This window comes from Parasteatoda tepidariorum, chromosome 7 (genome assembly GCF_982258835.1).
Source record: "Parasteatoda tepidariorum strain Cologne lab strain chromosome 7, Ptep-v5.0, whole genome shotgun sequence".
Taxonomy (NCBI): Eukaryota; Metazoa; Arthropoda; class Arachnida; order Araneae; family Theridiidae; genus Parasteatoda; species Parasteatoda tepidariorum.
In genome coordinates this window covers 106371760-106397859 of record NC_141761.1, presented here as the reverse complement: position 1 = coordinate 106397859, position 26100 = coordinate 106371760, and the positions used below count along the sequence as shown (strand labels likewise).

Below are 26100 nucleotides of genomic sequence, written 5' to 3'. Positions count from 1 at the left end.
AAAATGCTTTTTGGCTACATTACATTTCTTTCTTTTTTTTTTTTTTTAATATTTCTAAGCAATTTCTATTAAAATTTGTTAGATTGCAGACTTTATGACAGGCTGCTCACTAACTTTTTTTAATGTTTGAAATGTAAAAAATGCCTTCAAACATTATATCTTACACAATATTTTAAGCATTTTTATTTCTATTGAAGTTTTCTAGGTTGCAGATTTTTTGACAGTCTGTTTACTTACTTTTTCACCTCCTTTTGCTTTGTTTAATGTAGATGATGTGAAATATGTCTGGTGACTGGGATAATGTGATGGGTAAGAAATAATAAGTTTTGAAAATATACTGTACAGTGAATGGTCGGACAATGTTTTGCCATGAAAAACATTTTTGACCAAAATTAAAGGAATCAACCTTCTCATTTTAACCTTTCTCTGTCATCTGAAAAAAGAGGAAAGAAATTATCAAGACCCAAAAATAAAATCATGCAGGAAAACAATAAAAATTAAATTAACAATTAATGAGTAGATTTTTTCAATATATAGCAGGTTGCAAAAAAATCTTATTTTAGGGTAATATTCCATTTTGAAGGGCCAAACTATTATTGATGCTTAATTTATTACAATAATGGTTAATACAGAAATAAACGGAATTTTAATAAAAAGCTATATGTATACAGATATGCAAAATATACATGAAAGCAAACCACGAGAAAATTGGTCACAATCGTGGCATATGTTTTTGCCTTAGGTATTCATCATAAAAAGAGTCAAAATTCTGCCTGACTTTAAAAAAATTTCTAAAAAACCATTCCAGATTAATTATTGAAAACCCAGTAATGGAAAATGAAAATATTAATTTTATTCTAAAACACAAAGGTTCAAAAAGAAATTAGAGCAGTGTAATGATTTTGTGCAGGAAAAACTGAAATGGGTTCTTTTATTAGTGCATTTTATAACAATAAAATATAAACTTCATGTATTGAAATATTTACCATTACTTTAGTCTACTGTGCCTTAAATTATCTAACCATTATAAAAACATGTATAATTAGAAATCACAAATAATGTACTAATGTATTATCAAAAAAATTTGAGACACTAATTCACAATACAATTGAAGCTGTTGCTATTACAAGATATAATACATAATGCTTTTAGAATCCTAACTCAATGAAATAAGATAATAATTCATAAAAATATTTTTTAACTATTAGTTTCCCACACCTGTAATTCTTGTTACATACAGTTTCAAATTATTTTCTTAAAATGCAGCTAAATAAACGCAAATTAATGATATTTATTGTTGCAGCAAGAGTTACTATAAGACTAAAGAATAAAAAAAATGATGAATAAAACTAAAGTAATTTTTAAAGAACTGAATAAAAGCCTAAACAAATTTAATAAAGCCCTGAAAAAAACACAAAAAAAAGCCCAGTGGGTAGGGTTTCTCCGGAAAAAAAAACAGGATTTTTACAAGCCTGAATTAGAAAACATAGCAGATTATTTAATAGAACCAAAGTCCTCATTAAAAATAAAAATATGTTGATCTGGTAGATATGCCATATTTTAAATCCTGCATCCCCATTCTTTACAAAAATTCTAAATTTAAAGTCATATAAACTCATATGTATAGTAATCAGTATAGAGCTTCAAAAAAAAAACTAGAGCGCTTTCAAAAAATCAGCGATCATTTTCAAACAAATTTTGTCAGGATGTCAAGTTACAAGAAACAGTAAATTACTCATGGATGTTTTTTGATAATAGTTTACAACAGGGGGCCCTTCTTAGCAATTTGAAAATCTATCAACTTTGGTGATTTGAAAATAAACCAATATATATGAAAAAAACAAAAAAGAAAAAAAAAACAATCACATAATGGCTATTAAAAACTGCTGTAACCCAAAGGTGATACCATTGAAAGCAAAAATAATCATGGTAACCGGGAACGGTGTTTCAACAAAACTGAACGAAAATTATACCAAACTATGGAGCCCCAATTCTACAACTTAATCAGGTTTTTAATTGAACTTTTGCATTTGCAGAAAGCTTTTCATTTTATAGAAGTTTGTATGTAAATAACATAAAATAAGAGGGGAAATATATTTAACCTTTTAACTTAAAAATAATCTTACAAAAAAAAAAGAGAATAGCCTAACTTGTCACAGGCTTTTAAGTTAAGGAGCTAATGTAAGCATCTGAACACGCCAAGAATTTCTTCTTATATATATATGAACTATTATTAGATTAATAATCAGAAACTTTTAAAGTATCCATAAATCCGAGGATAAAAGTAAAAATTAATGCATATTCACGTTTATAAGATTATGGCGAACTTTTCAGTAAAACGATTTAGTTTTTTATTTGAGGTGTACCGATTAGTTCATACCGATAATTTCAAAATGAAAACGAGAATATACAATCACAAGCATAAGTTTTATAAATGTTTTTAATATCATACGTACCACAAATATAAAAGTAAAGTTTCTAATTTCTATTCATTTTATATATCACAGCTAAAACCGGTGAAACTTAAAGAGATTCCCACAGTTAAAAGTTGATAATGAATATCCATTGAACCTTTTATCTGCATACTGAAAATTTAGCTTATAGCTTTCATGCACTTAAATAATTAGGTTTGTTTTTAAAATACAAAGCTGTAAGCTAGTCTTATTATTCGCAGAAACTTTTGAAATAACTTATCTCACATCCACTGCGAATACGAAACTAAATATTTAGCGTTAGAATTTAAAGCTTTTTTCATTGTAAATCTAAAGCTTTACAGCATGAGCTCATTTCATACACTCGTATTTTATTTAATGGAATAAAGTACTGAAAATAGTTTCAAAATCAGCAAGATGGACGAGAACATCAGCCGTGGATATATTCAGCTGGGATCGCAATGCAAAGATAGATTGTTATTAAAAAGAACGGGATTCAGTTCACATCCTCCGAGCGATTCTTGTCATTGTATCTATTTAGCGTTATTGCTCGCAGGTGTGGGTTTTCTCCTTCCATACAACAGTTTCATTATCGCTGTAGATTATTTCCAGTCGAAATATCCGGCCACCACAATTGTATTTGACATGAGCTTGATTTACATTTTGGTTGCATTTGTTGCCGTTATCATCAATAACGTGCTTGTAGAAACTCTCTCTCTAAATGTGCGAATAGTGTTTGGATACATAATTGCTTTCTTCACATTAACATTTGTGGCAATTTTTGAAATATGTTTTGAAATTTTCGACGATTCCCTCGGCTATTCTATTAATTTGATAGCTGTTGCTGTTGTAGCATTTGGTTGCACAGGTAAATATGCTGTTTACGGAGATTATGTGGGGATATGTATCGTGATCTGTAGCGCCAACTACAATCAGCAATTATTCTGCCACAGATCACGATACAGAAATCTCCCCGGTTATGTTATAATTTAGCCATGCATTAGCCATTTTATTACATATGTTTTTCAGTTTAATTACTGCAACTTTTTATATTATAATAGTTATTACCAATAATTTAAAAAAAAATATTTTGCAAAACTAGCATTAAATTTGGTATCTTTTTGTTAGCTAGGTACAAGAATGGGTATATTTCCGTATGGTGATCTGTTGTGCCAACTACAATCGCCAAAGAGGCAAATTGATTTTAGGGGATATTTCCATATCATGATATGTCGCGCCAACTACAATCACCAAGATGCCAAATAGATTTTAAACTTGCAAATTTTTTTAAAAAAAACAAACACGAGTTGGTCCCTTTCTGTGATGTTTTATTTAGTTTCTCGTGGGCCACTGCCCGGAAGTTTCCAATACTTGGCGGTTGTTCTGCCATAGATCATGATAGGGAAATCTCCCCTGATTTTAAACTTGCAGATTTAAAAAAATAAAAGATGTCAATGTTTACCAGGAGGTGACTACAAGTTATACCTTTCGAGTCAGTGTTGTTGTTTTTTTTAGTTTCTCGCAGGCCGCTGCCCAGAAGTTGCTAAGACTTGGCGATTATCCTGCCACAGATCACGATATGGAAATCTCCCCACAAAAATATTTGCTGGTAGACTCAGGGTGCGGCAAAGAATCGCCATACTTTGATGATGGCTGAGCAATTGCACATAGAAAATTACATCACAAAGGTGGACTAATTCAAAAGATTTAACTTAAGCCACTCTGGAGCAACTAAATCACTAGATATTTTTTTTTGCATCGATTTTAATGGTTTCTGTTCTGTTTTACAAGGATTCAGAGCAGGAAAATTTATTTATTTATTTGTCTTCTTTAAAGTACAACCAAATCAATTTTGAAAATGTATTTCTTAATAATATTTTATTTTTCTGAAAATTATGCATGTTCGTATGATAATTAGTTTGTTTTTTTTTTATGAAATATTATTCAAATTAAACACAGTATTGTCAATAATCTCTCTCTTTTTCATTTGAAAGAAAAATTTTATTTTCTTATTATTATCACGAAGTTCTGTCGATTTGGTATGACTCTATCTATTTATTATTTCTTTTTTATCTTATTGTGATTTCTTTTTGTTAAACAATAAGAATTTTATGTTATTGTAAAAAATCTACAGTGTTAAAATTAATTCTTGATAAAAAAGAAGTTCTTTAAACTTTTTTTGTCGCCATAATGAAATCTAGAATATGCTACAACATGGGTTCCTCAAAGTGTACATACTGGAGCATTCAATATCTACCAAACACTTTTAGTCTATCTACAATCATGATTTATTGACCAAATTTTTATTAGATGCTTCAGAATTTGGATGTTATATCAATTTCACTTTTTCAGGGCATCTAAGCAGATTTAAATTACTATAGAAATGAATTTACTTCATTTATAAAAGATTATCAGTTTCAATGAAGTAACATTAGTACCAGTTATCTAATCAAAGAATTCAGCTGATTTAAGCGAATTCCGAAAAAGGCAATATGAGGTTTTCATTTAAAATAATGATAAGTCAAAATGGAAAAGCGTTAAAAGCAGCTAAAACCAAATTTGTCTTAATTTCAACAATTTAGAAAGTTGAAAACACAAATCAAGCAAAAAAAGAAGAATTTCTAAAGGTACGTATGTTAGAAAAAACAGCACTTCAACAGGGGACACGCTGTCTGCTAACATACAGGAGCCTTTCTGTTTAATTTAAGCAAATCCAGAAAAGGGCAAAGTAAGATTTAAACAGATTTAGTATCAGTTACTATGAAGTAACTTTTTGTAGCTATAAAGAGTTATTGTTTCTTAATGCAGACTCTAAGATATGAGAACCTCAATTTAACGATGCTTCTATTACTGAACAAAACCGTTGTAAACGGGACATAGCTATTTTGGAAACATGAAAACTCCCATGAGAACTAAAATTTAAATGCATTCTTTAATTTTGTTATATATTTTTTTAAATTACTATATTCTATCTGAAATTCTAAATGCTCTAAGTGCAATAAGCAGTAATGTAGATGGTGCACTAAAGAAAAGAAACCCCATTTCTTTTTTTTCTCTTCCCAGACCTTCTTGAAAGTAAAATGACTGTAATTCCACGCCAGTAGCAGAATTGTAGCAACATTTTCGCAGATAGATATCGAGTTCTTGCAGAAAGAGTTTTCATTTGGGAAGTAAAAAATTTTAGTTTTCTTTTTCAAAAAATTTTATCTTTTCTTCAAAACTATATTCAAAAGGGGCCTCCTCGCGCATCTGAGTGGAAAGAAGATGCTTGTGATTTTTTTATTCTCATTTGAGAATAAAGAATAATGAAGTAAAAAATTTTGTTTCCTCTTCTACAAAAATTTCCTTTTTTGCAGTTATTATACTTTTAATTTGGACATAGTTTTTAAATCCTATATTTTTAAAACGATATTATTTATTACAATAACTGAATCTCAAAATGAAAACACACATTTAGTAAACCCTTTTTGAAGAGTCCCATTCACGTGATTTCGCCGTCGATCTTTTTTTCCCTTAGTTTCTGCTAAGGATTTCGGGTTTTTTAATTATTTTTTTAATGTGATGATGATTTACAAAATGCAAAAAAAGAAATAATTAGTGTGTTTTTCTCCCTCCAAAATGCGAGAATACCACCCACAATGTTAGAGTAAAAAAAATATTACGTATTCAAATAAAAAAAAAAAATTTATCCAAAAAGTTTTTTTTTTTTAGTTAAGGCTTTACTTACTTTAAATTAACAACATTTATATTTGTTATTATTAAAAGTATCTCACAGAAAGATATTATTAGTACTAGAGAAGTTTGTTGCAGAAAGCTCGAAAAAAATCTGCAGCAGCGATCCCTCATCCCTATTTAAAATGATAGTATAAAAGTAAAGGTTTGATCCAATTTCAGAGGTTTAAAATTCCATTTCATTACATAGTAGATAACAAAGTATTATTATTTATTTTATTTTATTTTTTTTGTATGTGTGGTTGCTTGACAATATTTGAAAATTATTAACTAACAGTTAGACGAAGATGAAGAAAAACGTATTTCAGGGAAATAATATCAGAGAATTCTCTAAACATTGATATTTTTATACATTATTCCTATGGAAAATCAAAGGGAACTAAGCTGAAAAGATGTTTGAAACAGGATCATTATACGATGGTGATGTTAAATCTGTATTCTCCTCTATGTTATTTTATTATTATTAAACATAAAAATAGTTTTGTGTGTATGAAGTCAATCAGTTGTTTGAAACAAATCAGTATTGAATTTAAGATTGCATTGAAACTGAATTGCAATTTAGATGGGGGGGGGGGGGGGTTAGAGTGTTCAAATTGTTTCATAAAAATGCAGAAATGAAGTCTCACAATTTTTTCATAATAAAAAAGAACATTGAAAAATACATTTGTTTTACTGGATGCACCTAGTATTCAGTTATCAACTAATCTTAATATTTGGTTAAGTTGTATAATTTCCTAACAAGGTTTAAAATTTTAAACTATGTAATGCTAAAAACGCTAAATTATATCCTATCCCAGATATATACAAGTGTTACATATCTCTAAGAACATTGAAATTTTCTTTCTATTTCTTTTTTTTTTTTTTATTCCTTTTAATTTTTTATCAGGTTTGTATTAATACCAATTAAATTCCAAATATTAGAACAATTTTTTATTTTTATAATATAAGAAAAATGGGCAGAACCTCTCAACTGTTTCAGTTTCTGTGTAAATTTTTGCCTCAACTTTTATTACTCTCTGAAGAAAGAAGTTAGATTCTGTTAGGGGAATGTATTCGTTGGACAATAATCTTTATTTATTTCTGTATGTGTAAGGAAGAAATCTCGGTAACAAATTACCCTTCAGAACAAGTATTTTCTTAGATTTTGAACTAAGTTAAGGCAAGTTTAAGTTTTGACTATAAGCTAGGTTAATTATCTACTTTGCTACATTACGAAATTAAAAGATCATGCGTTGTCTTTTATGCTTTAGAAAAGTTTAAGGTAAATGTTCCATTTCTTTCCAATTTATAAATACAATAAATATACGACATAATTGCTTCTCTGTATAACATATTAAGGTTATTAATATTTTGCTTAGATTGTTATGAAATAATAAGATTGATGTGTTTATATGAGATTTTTTATTTTTCAGTTCAACAGTCCAGTTTTTATGGCTACACGAGTATGTTACCCTCACGTTACACTCAAGCAGTTATGACCGGCGAAAGTAAGAGTTTACATTGTGTAATTATATGGTATTCTATATACTTAAATTCTATTTTGAATTATTATAGTATCACGACCAAAAGTTTTATTATAATGAGGTATTACTATTATTGAGGGCCAAAATTTTTTGTGGGCCGCTTGTCAAAATAATATCTTACGTATATTTTTATATCAATATTTTATTTTCATATTTTGTGGATTTTTTGAAGAGCCGGTATTAAAAATTATAGTTCTAATTGAGTTCAATTACAGAGAACTCTCTTCAGTTTTCCTTAAAAAAAAAAAAAATTAAAGAGTTATTTCTTTTGTATAAAATCTAGACTGGGCATTCAACAGTTATGGAGCAATAAAGACTTTGTGTTGTATACCTCTGATTTTTTGGTACTAAAATGCCGCGTGTCAATTGTAGCCCAAGGGTCACATTCTATTAAGAATATATTTTTATATCAATATTTTATTTTCATATTTTGTGGATTTTTTGAAGAGCCTATATTAAAAATTATAGTTCTAATTGAGTTCAATTATAGAGAACTCTCTTCAGTTTTCTTTAAAAAAAAATTTAAAAAATTAAAGAGTTATTTCTTTTGTATAAAATCTAGACTGGGCATTCAACAGTTATGGAGCAATAAACACTTTGTGTTGTATACCTCTGCCTTTTTGGCACTAAAATGCCGCGTGTCAATTGTAGCCCAAGGGTCACATTCTATTAAGAAGGGAGGATGCCATTTATAGATACTCTAATCAAATCATTAAGTGTTTCAGTTTTCAAAGAGTTAGCACAATGTCATGGTGCGTAACGTTTTTGAAAAGGGCTTTAAGGTGCTTATTTTCGTTTTTTAAAAGCCCTTAAAGGTGCTTTTTTTCATGGGGTGTTTTTAAGAATTGCTTAATTTTTCCTTTTTGAAAATAAGATTTCTTTCTTTATCATGTCTATTTTCGCTGCATATTATGCAAAAGTGTGGTTTACACACTGTTCTATTCAAGGTTTTCACAATTCATTCAATTACAATCCATTTTGCCGTATCGTCGGTCCGAAACGTATGATAACACCAATCATGTTACATATTTGATGAAATACTTGGGAGTCTGCATGTGCGACTATTGGATGAGATTCTTGCATTCTCATGTGCAACTTGGCTGCATTTGGCAAGATGCTCTCAATTTCAGGCTTCATTCCCTCTGAAATTGAGCCGCGAAATCTCTCGATCTTTTTATGGTGGCTAATATAATCAAGAAATATTTTTTCTCAGAAACTAGTTATTTTATCATGTAAAGTCTTTGAAAATTATTTTGCATTTTGTTTATGTATATAGTGCTTAGAAATATTTTTGAATGTACTTTAAAGGTGCTTATTTTTTGTTGAGAGATTTGGCAACGCACTCTGACTGTTAATAATTAATTTTTATGTTTAATACTTAAGGTTAGTAAAGAAATCTGTGACTAAATGTTTGTTTCATTTTATTCAGATTTTTTTCATTGGACGTAATATTGTGTTTCAATGTTATTAGGTGCTGCTGGACTGCTTGTATCGACCAACAGAATTCTGACAAAGCTTCTTTTGGAGAATGAGAAGCTGAATACCATTTTGTTTTTCTGCATCTCTATCGGTCTAATTGTGGTCTGCTTCGTCATCCATTTCATCTTGCAGCGCACTGAGTTTGTGAATTTCTATCTCAGTCTTTGCGTCAATGCATCAGAATCTGATGATATGCAAAAACACATAATACTGGAACCCACTGAAGATGTCAGTTTAGTGAGTTTCGAGTTTTTTTTTTCTTTTCATTTATTTTTATTTTAAATCCTTCCATTGTCAAGGTTTGTAAATATCATATTTGTAGAATAAAATAATTAAATCTATTGAATCCCATTTTCTATAAATTTAACAAAATGAAACAATAATTTGTTATTTTGGTTAAAGTATATTCAGGGTATCTGCGCACCTGGAAAGTCGTGAAAAATCATGTTCAGTCAAACCTCTATATCTCGAACTTGAAGGAAGAGGAGAAAAAATTCGAGATACCGAAAATTCGAATTATCGAAAATCGCATGTTATCGATAATAGAATAAAGAAAAATGCTCTTTACATGCCTTATTTACTATTCCATATTTATTCAAAAAACATTTTTTACACTTTCATTTAAAAAAAGATTCAAATTTTGTTTGCTTTAGAGATGTGTAAGAAAGTTTGTCTATAACACTTTCTAAGTGGACTATAGCTTTGAATGACTCCTCTGACTTATTTGGCTGCCTCTCAGTAAATCTCCTTAAAGTGTCCACTGCAGAAAGTGCTTGTTTGTTAGTAAGATTGGGCGGTGAATCTTCGATTTCCTCATCCTGATAGTTCACAAGAAGCTTTTGTTTGAGAGATGATATCATTGTCATCACATTGACCACACACTGTTATTGCATCATTTACGTTTACAGAGTCATGAAATTCCATGTCATCAAGTTTCATGAGTCCAGTCAATCTGTCCCAATCATTTTCGATGTAGTTTTCAGCAGAATTAACGATATTGATTGACTTTCGTGATCTTTAATGCATCCAGCCTTCTTGAAGACATTCATTATCGTAGAGGAGGACACATCATTCCATGCCACTGATGTCTTTATGTCCATTTTTTTTTTTAAGTTTATCATTATGTGAATTGGTTTTCTATTCTTAAAATGTTTTGTTTTTTTTGGAATATTTTTTTATCTTCAGAAAAAAAATCTACACTATTTATGGAAAAAAGAATTCAAGTTATCGAGGAATTAGAAAAAAAAATTCGTGAAATCAGGTTTTTTTTAACATTGAGTGTATAGGAAATTTGAAGGAAATTTTTTCTTCTTCGAGATATCGAAAAATTCGTGAAATCGAGGTTCGAGTTAGCGAGGTTCGACTACATTTGGATATTGAACAAAGTTTGTCATGAAATATCATGATTTTAATTATTATTTTTTTAAAAAAACGATGGAAAGTCATGGATTTAGGTCGCCAAAACATCCAATTTTTAAAATGAAATTCACCCCCACTCCCTCATTTCATGGTGTTCCGAATATCTGAATTTATAGCAAAATCCCCACTCGCAGTCATATTTATAAAAAATATTAAATGTTTTTATCGTGTTCTTTGAAAATTACTGTGTTCTTTCAAAAAATGAACGAAAGAATATCATTTCTGAGCAATATCTTTTAAACTTTTTGATTTCAATTTTTTTTTTATTATTTTTATTTTATCAATTTAAAATTCTAGCTGAAGCAAGCCAGTCATTGGCGAATTTTTTTAAATTCTGAAATGAGAACAGAAAAATCAGAAGTACTTCTTTCCTTTCCCATGAACAAGAAAAGTATCTTTAGAATATAATTCTGCAGAAAAAAAGAAAAAAAAAATATTTGCTTGTATTTTTTCAGCTATTTTATTGCTTCAACTTTTTCTTTACTCTGTTTTTTAAATTTAAAACCAATAAATATGAAGAAGCAGATTATAACAGTTTGGTATCATTTCAATTAATGTTATTACTATTTTTCTTTTTATTTCTCTTTCACCTTCTATTCAACGATATGCGTGTGCAATGCTTGTTCCCCACCCCCCACATAAATCAAAGAGAAAACGAAAACAGCATGTCACTCCCTTTTTGATTGACGGTAGCTTATCTGAAAACCACAAATTCTTGGGAATGCAGGGAAGAAAGTAAAAAGTTTCCCCTTTTCTGGCCCCTTCCCGTCCTAAAGAACTTCAAGGTTACAGAAGAAATAATCAAGTTTTCTCTTGACAAATGACTCCCCCCACCCGCCCTTTTTCCTACTAAACTTCAAAAATGAGTAACACTTCCGCATTTTTTCTCCATCCTTCCAGTTCAAAATGGCGGGAAAACGAAGCGAAATTTTTCCCGGTTTTCTGGGTACCGGATAAATGGTTCTGTACTGTACTTCCAAAATGATTATTTTCCAAAAGGAAAATATTGTGTATTTATAATCTTTTTATCGCTTAATTATTTAATATCTGATCTGTATTTATCTCAGATTTAATATCTGATATGTAATATCTTAGTGTGACCTTAAATTATTTCAGGTAGATATACTTGATCCTGCTGAGACGAAGTGTGGTAAATATGGTGTGTTGTCTCTGCGCTCACCTCCCTCCTCACCCGTCATTCAGCAGCAGCAACTCCCTTCTGATGCAGCAGCCACCAGTGATGATGCCTCTTGTGAATCTCTTCCAACCAAGTATCGTGTTCATGTTCACATGAGGGGAGGAAGATCTTATGCAAAACATATCCAGTGGTGGACTGGAGTGAAGAGTATGCATTTTTGGTACTTAGGGATTATCCTGTCGACCATTTTTGGGATTATCCCATCTATAATTTTAGTACTTTGGAATTATCCAATCGACCATTTTCCTACTTTGGGATTATCCCGTCGACCATTTTAATACTTTGAAATTATTCCGTTGACCATTTTCATACTTTAGGATTATCCCACCAACCATTTTCCTACTTTGGGATTATCCAGTCGACCATTTTTGCCAAAAGGCTGCAAATTTTATCATATTTACTGTGCAATCCTTTATTACTCGAGTTAGTTTTTTTTAGCATATTTAAATGAATTTATGTGGTGGCACAAGGATAATGGTTTGTTTGGTTACGCTTTAAAAGCTATTTTTTTAGGCACTGAAATGATTTATAATAATATGTATGGTTAGATCCAAAAATTATTCAATGTGTAATTATAAAAAAAAGATGTTTTTATTTTGTTTTAATTCTTTTTATTGCATTTTTTTATTATGTATTTTTACACTTAAATTTTTTTTTTTTGTTTTTATTATTTTATTATTATTACTATTTGATAAATTTAATGTGTTTAGAATGTTTATTTTGGAAATCGCTTTTCATTATGATAATGCCGAAGGATTTGCACATTTTCACAAGCATTGCCAGGTTGATGAAATAATCTCAAAGTACCACATTTTTTCATGTAACAGTTCAAAATTTCCCATAAGCAACTCCCTATTATTGATTTTAGCAGAACAAATGAAGGTTGAGTGACTGAAGCATATAAAAAAACGCTACTTTTTTAAATTTCAAATTAGAGAATGGACAAGACATCAACGTGTAAACTAAAGATTTTTGCTTTTTTTTTTCTTCATAAATTTAATCTGAAAACATCTAAACATTTGATTAAATACTGCTTGCCAAAATAATAATAATAATAATATGACATTTTATAGAAAGAAAAGGAAAATTTTTCAGCCATTGAAATAATTACTTAATTGGTGATTGTTATTCAATAAGTATCCGGGGTTTGATTTTATTTTAATGGATTGAAAAGAAAAATTTTTTTAATCAGAAATTTCGATAAATAAAGGCTCTTTAAATCAGGATCAATGCCGTAGCTAGTGGTATTTAGAGGGGACATCCATTTGTTAATTATGATCCCCATAACTTCTTCAAATTTCTTCTGAGTTGTATAAAAAGTGTCTATTAGGTATTGTACTTAGCTTTGCACTTAGGTGTTTTTAGTATTAAATGTTGACATATTTTTCAAGGAGGCGTCCTGAACAGAGTGGAAGTGTCTCGTCTTGTTTGGCCTTACATGGTGAGCATTGCACTTGCCTATTTTGTGACTCTCTGCCTCTTTCCTGGGATTGAGAGTGAGATTGTAAGCTGTAATCTCAGATCCTGGATGCCTGTTATTCTCATGGCTATTTTCAACTTATTTGACTTTGTGGGCAAAGTAAGTACCTTATACCTATTTGAAGAGCTTAGTTGAAAAACATTTGAGTTGAAAATTGATACCTAGTCGTAAACCCAAAAATAGGTCGTCAGTTATAAAACAGTGTTGCCCCTCCACAGGGAAAACCTGGAAAATACAGGGAATTTAAAAATCACCTAAAGTAACAGGGAAAATGTAGGGAATTTTGAGTTTTTCTTTAGAAACTGGGAAAATAGAAGGAATTTCGTTTCTTATTTTCGCCTTTTTAAAAATGGAGACCACTCAAACTGCAATCTACGGATGATATTTCAGCTATATTAAACTAGTTCATTTACTATAGCATTATTTTTTTTAAGTTTGTTCAGTTGTTTTATGTTCAGTTTTTTCAGCAATTATAACTGTAGTTAGCCCAACATAGATCTTACAAGAGCTTGTGTTTTTCCTCCTAATATATTGTATACAATTTGTACAGGGAATTTTTTTTCCAGATTTGAGTGGCTACCCTGTAAAATAAAATTAAACATTTATGTGTCTCTTTCCAGATCTTCGCATCTGCCTCATTTGAGTGGAAGAGAAGGCATTTGGTTTTGTTGTCCGCTATGAGAATCCTGTTAGTTCCCCTTTTGGCTGCATGTGTTGCACCCAGAGGAGATCCATTGCTCCCTGGTGAAGGGTGGTCCATGTTCTTCTCTGCAGTGCTGGGTATCACCAATGGAATCGCTGGATCCGTACCCATGATAGTGGCACCTTCTATGGTCTCTGATGACCAAAAAGAGCTCACTGGTAAAGCATTTTTGTTAACCTAGTTGTACAATGTGCAAAAGTGAACACACTGCCCTAGCAACAAAACATCTTGGACCCTCATTGGATCGATATTCATAAATCTTGGCTCAATACGGATTCAAAGGACCATTATTATTTTTCCTATATTGTCCCTATGTAGAATAGTCAAATTTACCCAATATTTTACAGCCACTTTACAAACATTATCAGCCCTATGTAAAATTGTCAGATTCATCTGATATTTTATATTCATTATTTAACCAATATAGGCCCTAAATAGATCGTTCTACGACCAATATTAAAAAAATCAAGACATCCTAATATCAGTGCATGTTCCAGGGAGCGTAGCGTTTTTAAAAAGTGCTTATTTTTGATTTACATTTTTTAAAAGCCTTTAAAGGTGCTTTTTTCATTTGGGGTTTGTAAAAAGTGATTAATTTTCTATCTTTTAAAAAGAGACTTTTTCTTTGCCGTGTTGATTGCCGTTCTAAATTACAAAAAAAATGCATGATTTTCACAATTTTTCTCCGCAAAATTTATCAGAAACTAGTTATTTTATCATGATTATGTGAAGTTAGTGAAAATATTTTTGAATTTTAATGATTTTATGTTCATGAATTAAAAACTTTAAACAATGGAAAAAAATAATTTTTATTACTGCACAGATCCTAATAATGATTTTTTTTTTTTGGAAAGTGATTAAAAATATTTTTTGAGTGCTTAACAAGTATTTAAAAAGTGCTTATTTTTTGTTGAAAAATTTGACTACTCACCCTGTGTTCTTATAGGACCCATATTGATTCAATTTTGAGTCCAACTGGGGCCATGGTAAAATTGTTGCTAGGGTGAATAAATTTTGATATATTAGGGCTGACATATCAGGCACTAAGACTGGCTATTTCCCTGGCCTACCTTTAAACATACTCATTAATTATTGCAGACAATATTTTAGCCTATGAAAAGACGCAAAAACATTTCTCTAATTAAACATACTTTTTTTCTGACAGACTCGAATTTCTTACCCATAAAATATGGGAGGTAGCCATAAGCTGAAAAATATCTCTCCATTAGTTTGGTCAGGAGGGCAGTCAAAAAATTGGACCCTTTTACCTTAATTTTACTTTTTACGTATTTTGCTGTATCTCAAGAACTTATAAAGGAAAATTAAAAACATTTTGCACACCATTATAAAATTTGTTTAGCCAAAGCTAACTCCATGGAAAAAATAGTTTTAAATAATTATAATTTTACTTAATAATTGTTTAAAAAAATTTCCAATTCATAAAGTATACAAATTTTTATATTGTTTTAAAACTTAGAATTTTGAATGACAAAATATGAAGTATCGATGAAAGCGGTCCAATAGTTCTCGAAGAATTAAATTTTTAAATAATGTGTTTTTTTTGTTGTTTTTTTTAAAATTTGATAACTCAGAAACTATTCTTTCAAATTTTGAATTTTGTCATTTTAAAGGAGTAGTATGTCCTAGTATGTGAAAATCCTACTACTGGATCCAAATTTTTTTAGAGTGTTGACCTTTTTAAATTTATATTCTGTACATATTTTTAGAATTAAGTCTGTTATCACATAATTTTGATAAAAGAGAAATCTCTAATTACCCATATTTTCTTCGAGAAATGTAAAGAAAATTTTTCTCCTATTAATTAGAGTACATATTTTTTGGAATAAGTCTGGTATCACATAATTTTGATGAAAGGGAAATCTCTAATTATCCATATTTTCTTCTAGAAGCATGAATGAAATTCTTTCTCCTATTAATTAAAGTGATTGGTTCAAAGTTATTCTTAATTTTAACTTGATAAAATTTACTTGAGAAAAAATCAGTTATTAAAATTGTAATCACCACATAAATAGTTACGAAAAATATTTATAATGAAAATAATCGATAAATTATGATAGATATAATCAATGATTATAAACTAAATGAAATAACTCTGTGGAGGTAAAAAGAAATTTTTTTTTTCAAAGCGTAGGCCGTGCTTCAAGCATGCCTTGAATGATAGTATGATGTGAACTGATTCTTCTAGGAAACAGGCTGTTTTCTATTGAATTACAATTGATAAGGCAAGATTGTGATCACATTTAATGAAATATACACTCAACTCTACACCGCCAATGATTTTGAAGATGGTGATAACTAAGTTGGTAAAGTTACTATGTCAAATGTCTGAACATAGGTTAAAACTATTGATTACTTACAAGGTAGTTTCTTGAACTGCATAAGAGCTCAAGAAGTTCAAGAGTTCACTGGCTACCCGAAATTTTTGTTGACTACCGACTCTTGGAGCCCTGGAAATAACCATATATTAAAATTTCTATTTCATTTTAATTTTGCACCTGCTATGATTACTTTAAACAGCTTCAATGCTTCTGATAAGTACTCTCATTTCTTTTCACATATTATTGTATTTAAAGAAAATATGACCATTTCAATAGGCTAGTCAACAAAAAAAAAAGAGTGAAATAGGCCAGTCAAACTTCTTAACTGATTATCCAAATAACTTGAAATTTGAGGGGATAGAGCATTCGCCTTCCAATGAGGTGAAGCAGTTTCAATTCCCAGCAATGGCTGGTGGATACGAATTCCACACCCGACTCACACCAGCCACAGTTTTGGCATAAAAATATCCTTAGTGGTAAATGGATCATGGGGTATAGTCCTGTTGCTCTCATATTAACTGTGGGAGGTTTTCGTGGTTTTCCTCTCCATGTAACGCAAATGCGGGTTAGCTCCATCAAAAAAGTCCACCAAAAAGGCAAAATTTCACCCAATATTTGATTCAGGAGTTCACTTGTCTTCTGGATTGGGTTCATAGTTACAAGGCTACGGAGTTGAAAATTAGTAGCCGTAAACTCAAAATTTGAGTTGGCTGTGAAACTACGGTTCTATAAAAAAAAATCTTTAAAAAAAGGTGGAATTTGGAGTTCTTTTCGATGGGGTGAAGAGGATTTTTGTGGGACTCAGTAGAATCCATTGCAGAGTGGGACAATGCTGCTAACGTTATTGAATCATGAATATTTTGGAAATCGGAATTTTTTGTGGAATATTTCAATTTCTAGCTGTACGGTATGTTTTAAAAGTTTTCATTGTGTTTTATTTTTTGAAATTCTCTTGAATAAATAAAATATCTTCACTTTTCTTATTCTTAATTTTTTTTTCTGAGCTATTTAAAAGGAATGTTTTGAAAAAAAATCTTTATGTTTTAAAAAAATATGATGAGAGAAAATGCAAGATTAATTGAATATGGCAGATTAAAAAAGTTTTGTAAATTAGTACCGAGTAGTTCATATATATATCGTTGTTTATAATGCTTTGGTATTTCAGAGTCAAGAAATGTCCATCTTTATTACTGAGACATAAGTTAACCCCCTGATTTTCGTAATGTTTTGGGGGTTTGAAAAGTCACCACATACACCAGGAGGATATACAGTATGCTTTAGAAAGCTATGTTAAATACTTTTCCACTTATATCTATCTATTTTCAGGTAACATTATGACCTTGTCCTACAGTATAGGATTGACTCTTGGATCGGGTGTTGCATATTTTATCGACTACTTACTTGGACCAACACTCCTTTCTCCCTGTGCACCATTGATTCCAGAAAATATTACTGAACACTCCTTCAGTAATCTGACTATTTACAACTCAGATGTTTGGAACATAACATTACCTTTGAATTATTCACTTAATAACAGTAGCTTTCTGTAAACAGATGATGTTTCTTTTCTTTTTAAAAGGGGCTATTTAAATGTGACATAAGCATTTGTGATTTGCTTTCTTTTTTCTTTTTTTGCCAACATGGGAGTGTTTACTGATCAATGCTTACTTATGAAGCTTAAATCCCCTCCTTTTTTAAAAATGAAAAAATAACGTAAGAAAAATTAAAGCAGTTAAATTTCGAAGAAATTTGCACTTGAAATAAATGTTAAATATGGTTAAAGAATAAGTTTGGAAATCTTTTTGAAGGAATATTTAGTTACATAAATTAATTAAAAATTTAATTTTATTTATTTATGTATATATTTGCAAAGCTACCTCGTGTCTAATTTATTACTAAAAATTTTAAAATTAAACTACTACAGTAAAAGGGAAGAAAGGGAAGTCCAAAAATAGGCTTCTTCTTCTATTGGTGTGGCAACCCTTTGTAGGCCAGAGCCTTCCCTAGAACCTTCCTCCATTCTGCTCTTTTCTAACCAATTGTTCTCTAGTTGGTAATTTTTAGGATTTTAAAATCCTCTTCCTCACACATTCTTACTCTCAAGCTATCTGATCTTAGGTTTACCTCCAACTCTAGTTTCCTATGATTTGTAATTTAAGATCTTAAATGTCAAGGAAGAAGGATCCATTCAACCAGATGTGACCCGCTAGCTTTAATTGACTTATTTTGATGTATTTGTTGATATCAGCTTCCTTGCATATACAGCTCAAAATTATGTAGTTGCAAAAGAAATAGGCTTATGTAACCTTTAAAGGGCTCCTTAGCATTATAATATCTTTTAATGTCAGTGTAACTTTGGTTCAAACATTATTAGCTATAGAACCAAACATATATTATTGTTATCACATGGATTATTGGGATCCTTGGATAATTGGACGTGGATTATTGGATTATGGGCTTATTAGGATTATTGGAGAAAGTGGGAGGCTCGTGTATAATGATAAAAAAAATATCTTCCTCATATGGAAGGCAAGATCTATAGATTGTTTTTAAATTATTTAATATGTTTTTTATACCTATTTCATATGTTATTTATTGAAAAAAAAAATTCATTAAATTGAAGCATTTCTATAAACCTACTATTAATTTCAAGGTATGAATAAATGCTTATGAATAAATTCTTAATCATTCCTTAAAATGAATTGCAAGTTGAAATAATTTAAATATCAAATTAAATATAAATTCGCATATTATTCATTGATAACGTTTTACATTTTTTTTTCTTTTTATTCATTAAATTACAAGATTTCATGTATGAGCAAATTATGGGCAAGATTTTCGTATCCTGATCTGTGGCAGAATAATCGCCAATTCTTGGGAACTTCCGGGCAGTGGCCCATGAGAAACTAGAGACAAAACAACACAGAAAGGGACCAACTCGAAAGATATAACTCGTAGCCACCCCCGGACAAACATCTACACGTTTTTTCTAATAATTTGTGAGTTTAAAATCTGTTTGACACCTTTGCAATTGTAATTGACGCGACAGATCACGATACAGAACTATTCCCAAATTATCATGTATCAATTTAAAATATCCTCATTGGTTGATGAATCGTGAGATAGAATCCTTTTTCCTCTGGGCTAACCGTGGGAGGTTTTCCTCGCCTTGTTAATCCAGGTTCAACCAAAAGGTCCGCCACAAAGCCCTTTTTACTTGTAACTTTTTTTTTTATTATGTATTTTATAATGTGAAGTTATTGGCAGCTAATCTGCTAGTGATGTCTTAATGAGGGGAATAGAATGTAATAAAATTTCTAGAATACCTCCTAGCTTCATAGAATCAATTTTTGAGATTGATATTTAATTATTTATATATATATGATAAAGACTAATTTTTTTATGTGTAATTTTTAATAGTATTCCCGTGAACATCAAAAAAATTAGTGCATTGTTTAATATTGAATTATTTATAATTATTATTTTAATTATTTATATTATTATTTTGTTTAATATTTAATTATTTATACAGTTAAACCTGTTTATCTCAAACCTTTTTTTCTCAAAAACCTCTATATCTCAACATTTCTAAAATTCCTTACATTTACTATTTAAAATCAATGTATTTTCCATGTCTATCTCGAATTTTTTTTTTTCAAAACCTCTGTATCTCATATTTTTAATAACCGAGCACAAACGCTTTAACAACATGACAAACAAAGAAGGTTAGATGTCAAAAATCTTTAAAAAAATTATTATTAGTGTTAAAGGTATGTTAATTTTTTTTTTATGTAAATAGATATATGTGGTACAATTAAAGCAGTTTTAATTGAATTTCTTAATTAAATTTTATTTTTTAAAGTACCTGTATAGCTCGAAACCTCTTTATCTCAAATTTTTCAACTTCTCTGTGAGATTCGAGATAAACGGGTCCGACTGTATTATTAATTTGTTTACTAATTAATTATTTGTTAATATTGATTTATTTATAACCATATAAGAAAGACTAACTTTTTATGATATTGACTGTGCAATTCTTTACTAGTATTGCTGTATACATCAAAAAAATTAATGCTTTGTTTAATATTTAATTATTTATAATTATTATTTTAATTATTTATATTATTATTTTGTTTACAATTTAATTATTTTTTAATATTTAATTATTTATAAGTATATAAGAAAAATTAATTATTAAGACTACTTAATGTTTTGTTTAATATATAATTATTATTTTAATTATTTATAATATTTTGTTTTCTATTTAATTATTTGTTAATATTATATTATTTGTTGATATTTAATTATTTATAAACATAATAAGGAAGACTAATTTTTTTATGATATTGACTGTATAATTCTTTACTAGTATTCCTGTGAACACCAAAAAAATTAATGTTTTTTTCATTTTTAGAAACTGTAAATAGTTTTATTTTTTTTAATTTTATTTTTATTAGATTTTTTTTAATTAGATTTCTAGATTTTTATAAGATTTACTTAAGCATACTTCTAACTTATTATGTCATTAATGAATTAGCTTTACTCTTTGTGTATTTTTTTAAATATAAATAATACTTGATGTTTTAAATCGTGCGTCCCAATTTGTTAAAATTGAAAGTTTTAAATTTTAATTATTTTTATCTACACTATACATTGTAACAACAAGTAATTATTGCAATATTTAACCCAATTTGTTAAAAAGTATTGAGATATAAAAAGTTTTCTTTTCATTAAAAATTAATATGATATTTTGTTATATAAAATATTCTTAAAAATATGGTCAATTGTAAAATGTAATAACAGTAGACTTCTGGTTATCTGTTATTTGTACTGTTCCGCCTAATAAAAATGAGTTATACTCGAACAAACACTTTGTAACACACATGTTGTAGGAGGAAAGATATATAAGAAAAGCTAAAGTATTTGTCTATATAATTTGACACTTTCTAGTCATAACTTTTCACATTTATGTAGTTCTTTAATTAACAGTAAGCATTTTTTCATTGCTCAAAAATTTTATATTCATTATTTTTCCCAATCTAAGTATTTTTAATTATATGTTTTTCTTATGTAATTATTTATGTGTTTATTATGCTATTAATGTATGTTATAATGTTTTATTATGTGAATAATTGTATTTATCTATGTGTTTTTTAAATATATGTTTTTCTTCTTTAACTAATTATATGTTTATTATGCTATTAATGTATGTTATAATGTTTTATTATGTGAATAATTATATATGTTTATTATGTGATAAGTTATGCGTTTATTTTGTTTTTAATTATATTTATCTTTGTGTTTTTAAGTATATGAGAATGGAGCTGAATTTTGTCTTATGCAACTGTTTTGTTATCTGGCCTAATCCTCTGCGACATTAGACCGGATAGTTGAGAATCTACTGCATTTTTAAAAACAAATGGTGGTTTTTATTTTAACTTTAGTATTTAAGGAAAGATATGTTTTCTTGATTTACAAAATAATGCTAACTCCATACTCTACCTATAAATCTGAAAATGTTTGTGAGTTAGAACTGTGAACAACTTTTGAAAGTTCCATCAAAGATTTCGGAATGGCTGTTATGTATATCTACATAAAATCAATGTTTAAAGTATAATTTCTATAAAAATCTCAACGCTTTTGTTACCCTCCTTGCAAAAATCAGATTGATAGAGAGTAACAATGTAGGTTTTTTAATAAGTTAATAGAATACACAATATATGGTCTCTAAATCACATGACTGCGTTTCAAGAATTGCGATGTGTAATTCATAAATCGCCTAAATATACCTGATCTATAAATCTTGATATATGTTATTCTAAATAACATGTGAATACTTATTGAAATGATTCCAAAATCAAGTGAATGTGATTAATGTCTAATTCAAAAATCACATAAACAAGAATCATGAAATGTAATTTGTAAATCATTTTATCCTGTATTAATATAAAACTCTTTACCTGTTAAGCTCTTCAAAAAATGTTTTGGGAGTCTTTCATTCCCTAAATTTAGTGCAAAACTTAAAATTTTTGTTGGATCTTTTCAATTTTTTCCCTTTTAAAATTATTGGAATTTCTATGTAAGCATTGCCCATACCCTTCCAATTATTAACATTTTGCGTAACATTTCAATGGTCCCACATAAATTGTGATTTGTGAATCAGGATAAAATAAATTGAAGCTGAAGAAAAATATGTATTAGGTATATTTCGCTAAAAAAAATCTTAGTTTTTTAAGTAATAGAATGTTTTTTGAATATCTACTTCTACCAGATTTTTTGTTTCGATTTCAAATTGATGGAAGGGTTTCGATTTTTATGATGTCAAAGTCTGTCAAAAGGCGCTAACAATTTTGACCTATGCCATCTTCTGAAGATACTGTTTTATTGTGTCTGTAAAATTTTTCATTTTGAACATGTGCCAAAAATTGAATTTTTTAAATAGCTTTAAGGAAAAAGAAAAACTTTTCTGTCTCTTACTGCCTGAATTGAAAATTACTTTGATTGTTTTCATCTAGAGCAAACTTTTGCCAAAATTCTTCAATGTCTTAAAATGTTTGAAATATTATCATAATTTTTGAAATATTTGCTACTAAATCTAAACAATTTCGTATCCCTCCGCTTATGTTATGCTTACGAGGCTGTGTGTGAACAGGCTTGATGTTCTTCTGGAGTTGCGATTTGTGTTCAAATTTTACCATTCATAAGAGTTTTATGTGATTTATAAATTCTAACAGGTCGTGACCCTAAAACAAAATTAATATCACAGCATAAAAAAGTGTAAGGTTAGTCATGTTTTGTGTTTTATCCCTTATTTGGCTATATTTGTGTAAAATAGCACGGTTTGTTATTTTTTGGATTGCATCATAGCAAACTTGCAGAGGCTTCCGAATTTATTTGTTGTTTGTTTCGTTGAGAGTTAGATTGAAGGAGCGTGTTATATTGAAAATATTACTACAATAATAATATTGGGTGACACGCTTTTTCAAGTTTAGGCGTAAAAATTATCTGAAAGTAATGACCGGAAAGTCTTAGGACGAATTTTAACCCCTAGCAAAATCTGTGCTTAGCTTTACGCAGTCAACCATTCATAGTATAAAATTAAATCTCACCTTTAAGTACTCTTTTGTTTTCTTTTTTCATTTCATTTCTTTAGTGAAGCAACTTTCAAAATCACCCATAACAGGTTTTAAGTAAATAGAATTTTAAGTTTTATTGTTTTATGACAGGGATTTTAAATAATAGACTTACATGATGAATGTTTATTATAGCAATACTCTGTTGAGAAATGAAAATATTTAAGAGGCTCTTTTTCTGGTTTTTCTGATTTACAGGGTATAACGGAGGAATATATTTTGCTTACTTAATTAATAACTGTCTTTCATATCACATATACTTAAAAAATTATTTGAAAGAAATATTTTTATAATTACATAACAAGAATGCAAAAAAAATTTTTTAATTGTTTGAATGATGAAAACATTATTAAAAGGTTGGGGGGGGGGTAAAAAAACTTAAGAAAAAATACACTTGAGAAAAAATACACTTTTGAATTTTCTTTTCTCTTTTTAATTAAAATTTTTTAAATTATCAAACTAGTTATTATTTATCCATAGTTAACATTATATCATATCACATATACTTAAAAAATTATTAATGAATTATTTTAACTAAATATTTTTAAAATTACATTGCAAAAGTTCAAAAAAATTTTTTTAATCATTTGAATGACGAAAAAATTATTAAAACGTTGGAAGGAAAAAAATAGTTTAACGAAAAATACACTTTTGAATTTTATTTTATTTTTTAAATTATTAGACTAGTTATCATGTATCCATATTTAACATTACATAAGTTATCAAAGAGAAGTGAAGTTAGTTTAAAAGTTTAATATTCCTTCAATCTCTGTCTTCTTGTTGTATAATTTTGGCCATAACATAATACAGCCCTTTCATATTCAGGAGGTGCAGAGAGCACTTACTTTTTGTAATTTCTGGAAAACTCTCTGAGACTATCTCTCAACACAAGAATCTGATTTTAATGTACCACTTTCTATGCAGCATACATATCAATTTTGTATGTAGCATACATATCCACTTTATATGCATACTTTGTAAGCAGCTTTTAATGATACCTAGTTTATTCATTTTATTAATATTAAAACATAGTGGTTACTTAGTATTTTTAAGTACTAAGTCATTTGATTTGAAACTCTAGCAAATTTCATGAAATTTAATCTAATTGACAAAACTTGGACCTACATTAAGCGGCATAGAAATCTGCATGGAGAAAAAACCCTATTAACAAATTCCCTCTGATAAATAAAGACATTAGGTTAAAAAAAATAAATAAGTGTGTGGATATGTCACCAAGAATGACCGAATCAAGAGAATGTCGACTTTCACCGGTGAATGTCAACACAATCACATAGTTGCTTTGGTGAATGTCCGAAATATTTGTTATATCCGATTTGATATTAATTTATTCGTTGATATTACAGTTAAACCTGTTTATCTGAAACCTCCTTATCTTGAAATCCTCTAAATCTCAATTTTTTTAAAATTCCTTACATTTACTATTTAAAATCAATGTATTTTTCATGTCCATCTCGAAATTTTTTCTTTCAAAACCTCGGTTTCGCGAATTTCTAATAATCAAGCATAAATGCCCAAACAACATAACAAACAAAGAAGGTTACACGTCAAAAATCTTTAAAAAGATTATTTTTAGTGTTAAGGGTATGTTAACAAAATTTTATGTAAATAAATATATGTGATATAATTAATTTACAGAAATGCCTATATTTTTCTACAAAATACAATTGAAGCACTTTTAATCGAATTTCTTAATCAAATGTAATTTTTTAAAGTACCTGTATAACTCGAAACCTCTTTATCTAAAATTGTTTGCCTCTCCCGTGAGATTCGAGATAAACAGTTCCGACTGTATTAGATTTATTTGATATTTTAATATCTGCTCAGGATAGATTAAAAGAAACATCACTGTTCAGAGACCGGTTAAATGTATACCTGGCAGTGGCACTTGACCTTAAAAAAACATTGATGTAGGGCATATAGGGCAGTGGTACTTATCTAGACCTAATATATATTTCGAGCATTAACCAAAGCGATTATGTGATTGTCAACTTCAAAGGTGGAAGTCATTCACGGTAACAAATATTCAATGATTATACATACAGTAGTAAATTATGCATCTTGGTACAATTTATATGGCTCTAATTGTGATATTTATATTATGATAGAAAATTTTATTTTCTTTCAAAATTAATTATTTATGCTCATTTATTTATTTATAATTATTGTGATTATTTATTAAATAAAAAGCTTTATTTATTTAAAGTTAAAGCTGCGATTGAATTTTATTGCAGCAGCTTGTGATATGTTATTTAACAATCATCAACGATTGTTGACTGCGTTTATATTTTTGAAATATTTACTTTATGTTCATTTTGTGTTTCATAAGCAAATATTAAAAGAATGTTGCCAAAGTATTGATTTTATAAAATGTTTTTGCATGTTAGCTTTTTTTTTAGAAAGAAAATTATTACATTATTTTCTTTTTAGTTTATACTGTTGATATAGACAGTTGGACAGCCAAGATTTAAACGTACTTAATACTTTAAAATATTTTCTGTTTTTTTGCTTTTTTTTTATTGTCTTTAGATATTCTTTGAAAATTTGTTTATTTTTTATGACCTTCGTTGAACAGCCGACCTATTTTTTTGAATTTATGACTACTGTTCCACTTTGTAACCTTGTAGTTTTGAACCCAATCCAG

General features: G+C 28.9%; 3 protein-coding genes across 5 annotated transcripts in view; 2 read left to right on the top strand and 1 right to left on the bottom strand.

Annotated features, from left to right (window-relative positions):
- The window catches only part of mIF2 (mitochondrial translation initiation factor 2), a 46901-nt gene extending 44319 nt beyond the window's left edge, over positions 1-2582 (bottom strand). For both annotated transcript variants that reach the window (XM_043053340.3, XM_071183024.2), the window contains exons 1-2: positions 2457-2582; positions 238-433 (exon numbers count right to left, since the gene is read on the bottom strand). In XM_043053340.3, the coding sequence (XP_042909274.2) occupies positions 238-414 (177 nt within the window). In that variant the 5' untranslated portion in view covers positions 415-433; positions 2457-2582. The remainder of the gene's footprint in view (positions 1-237; positions 434-2456) is intronic.
- Positions 2583-2670: 88 nt separating this feature from the next.
- On the top strand, positions 2671-21821 carry Ent3 (equilibrative nucleoside transporter 3). Of its 2 annotated transcripts, none has more exons than XM_071183026.2 (7): positions 2671-3300; positions 7577-7651; positions 9159-9403; positions 11702-11930; positions 13175-13362; positions 13884-14124; positions 21615-21821. In XM_071183026.2, exons 1-7 carry the CDS (start codon positions 2850-2852, stop codon positions 21668-21670), a joined length of 1485 nt encoding a protein of 494 aa, XP_071039127.1. In that variant the 5' UTR covers positions 2671-2849; the 3' UTR covers positions 21671-21821. The 2 variants fall into 2 exon arrangements, with proteins under 2 accessions (XP_071039127.1, XP_015928696.1); XM_016073210.4 differs by lacking the exon at positions 21615-21821 and adding an exon at positions 17632-18736.
- A 3626-nt stretch (positions 21822-25447) lies between these two features.
- The window catches only part of DCP2 (decapping mRNA 2), a 34640-nt gene continuing 33987 nt past the window's right edge, over positions 25448-26100 (top strand). The window contains exon 1 of the mRNA XM_087168442.1: positions 25448-25471. The gene's annotated coding sequence lies outside the window, so the exon portion shown is untranslated. The remainder of the gene's footprint in view (positions 25472-26100) is intronic.

Coding starts and splice junctions, on each gene's coding strand:
- Ent3 (XM_016073210.4), top strand. CDS start 2,850: ATGGACGAGAACATCAGCCGTGGATATATTCAGCTGGGATCGCAATGC. Junction 11,931..13,174: donor GTGGTGGACTGGAGTGAAGA/GTATGCATTTTT, acceptor ATATTTTTCAAG/GAGGCGTCCTGAACAGAGTG. Junction 14,125..17,631: donor TGACCAAAAAGAGCTCACTG/GTAAAGCATTTT, acceptor ATCTATTTTCAG/GTAACATTATGACCTTGTCC.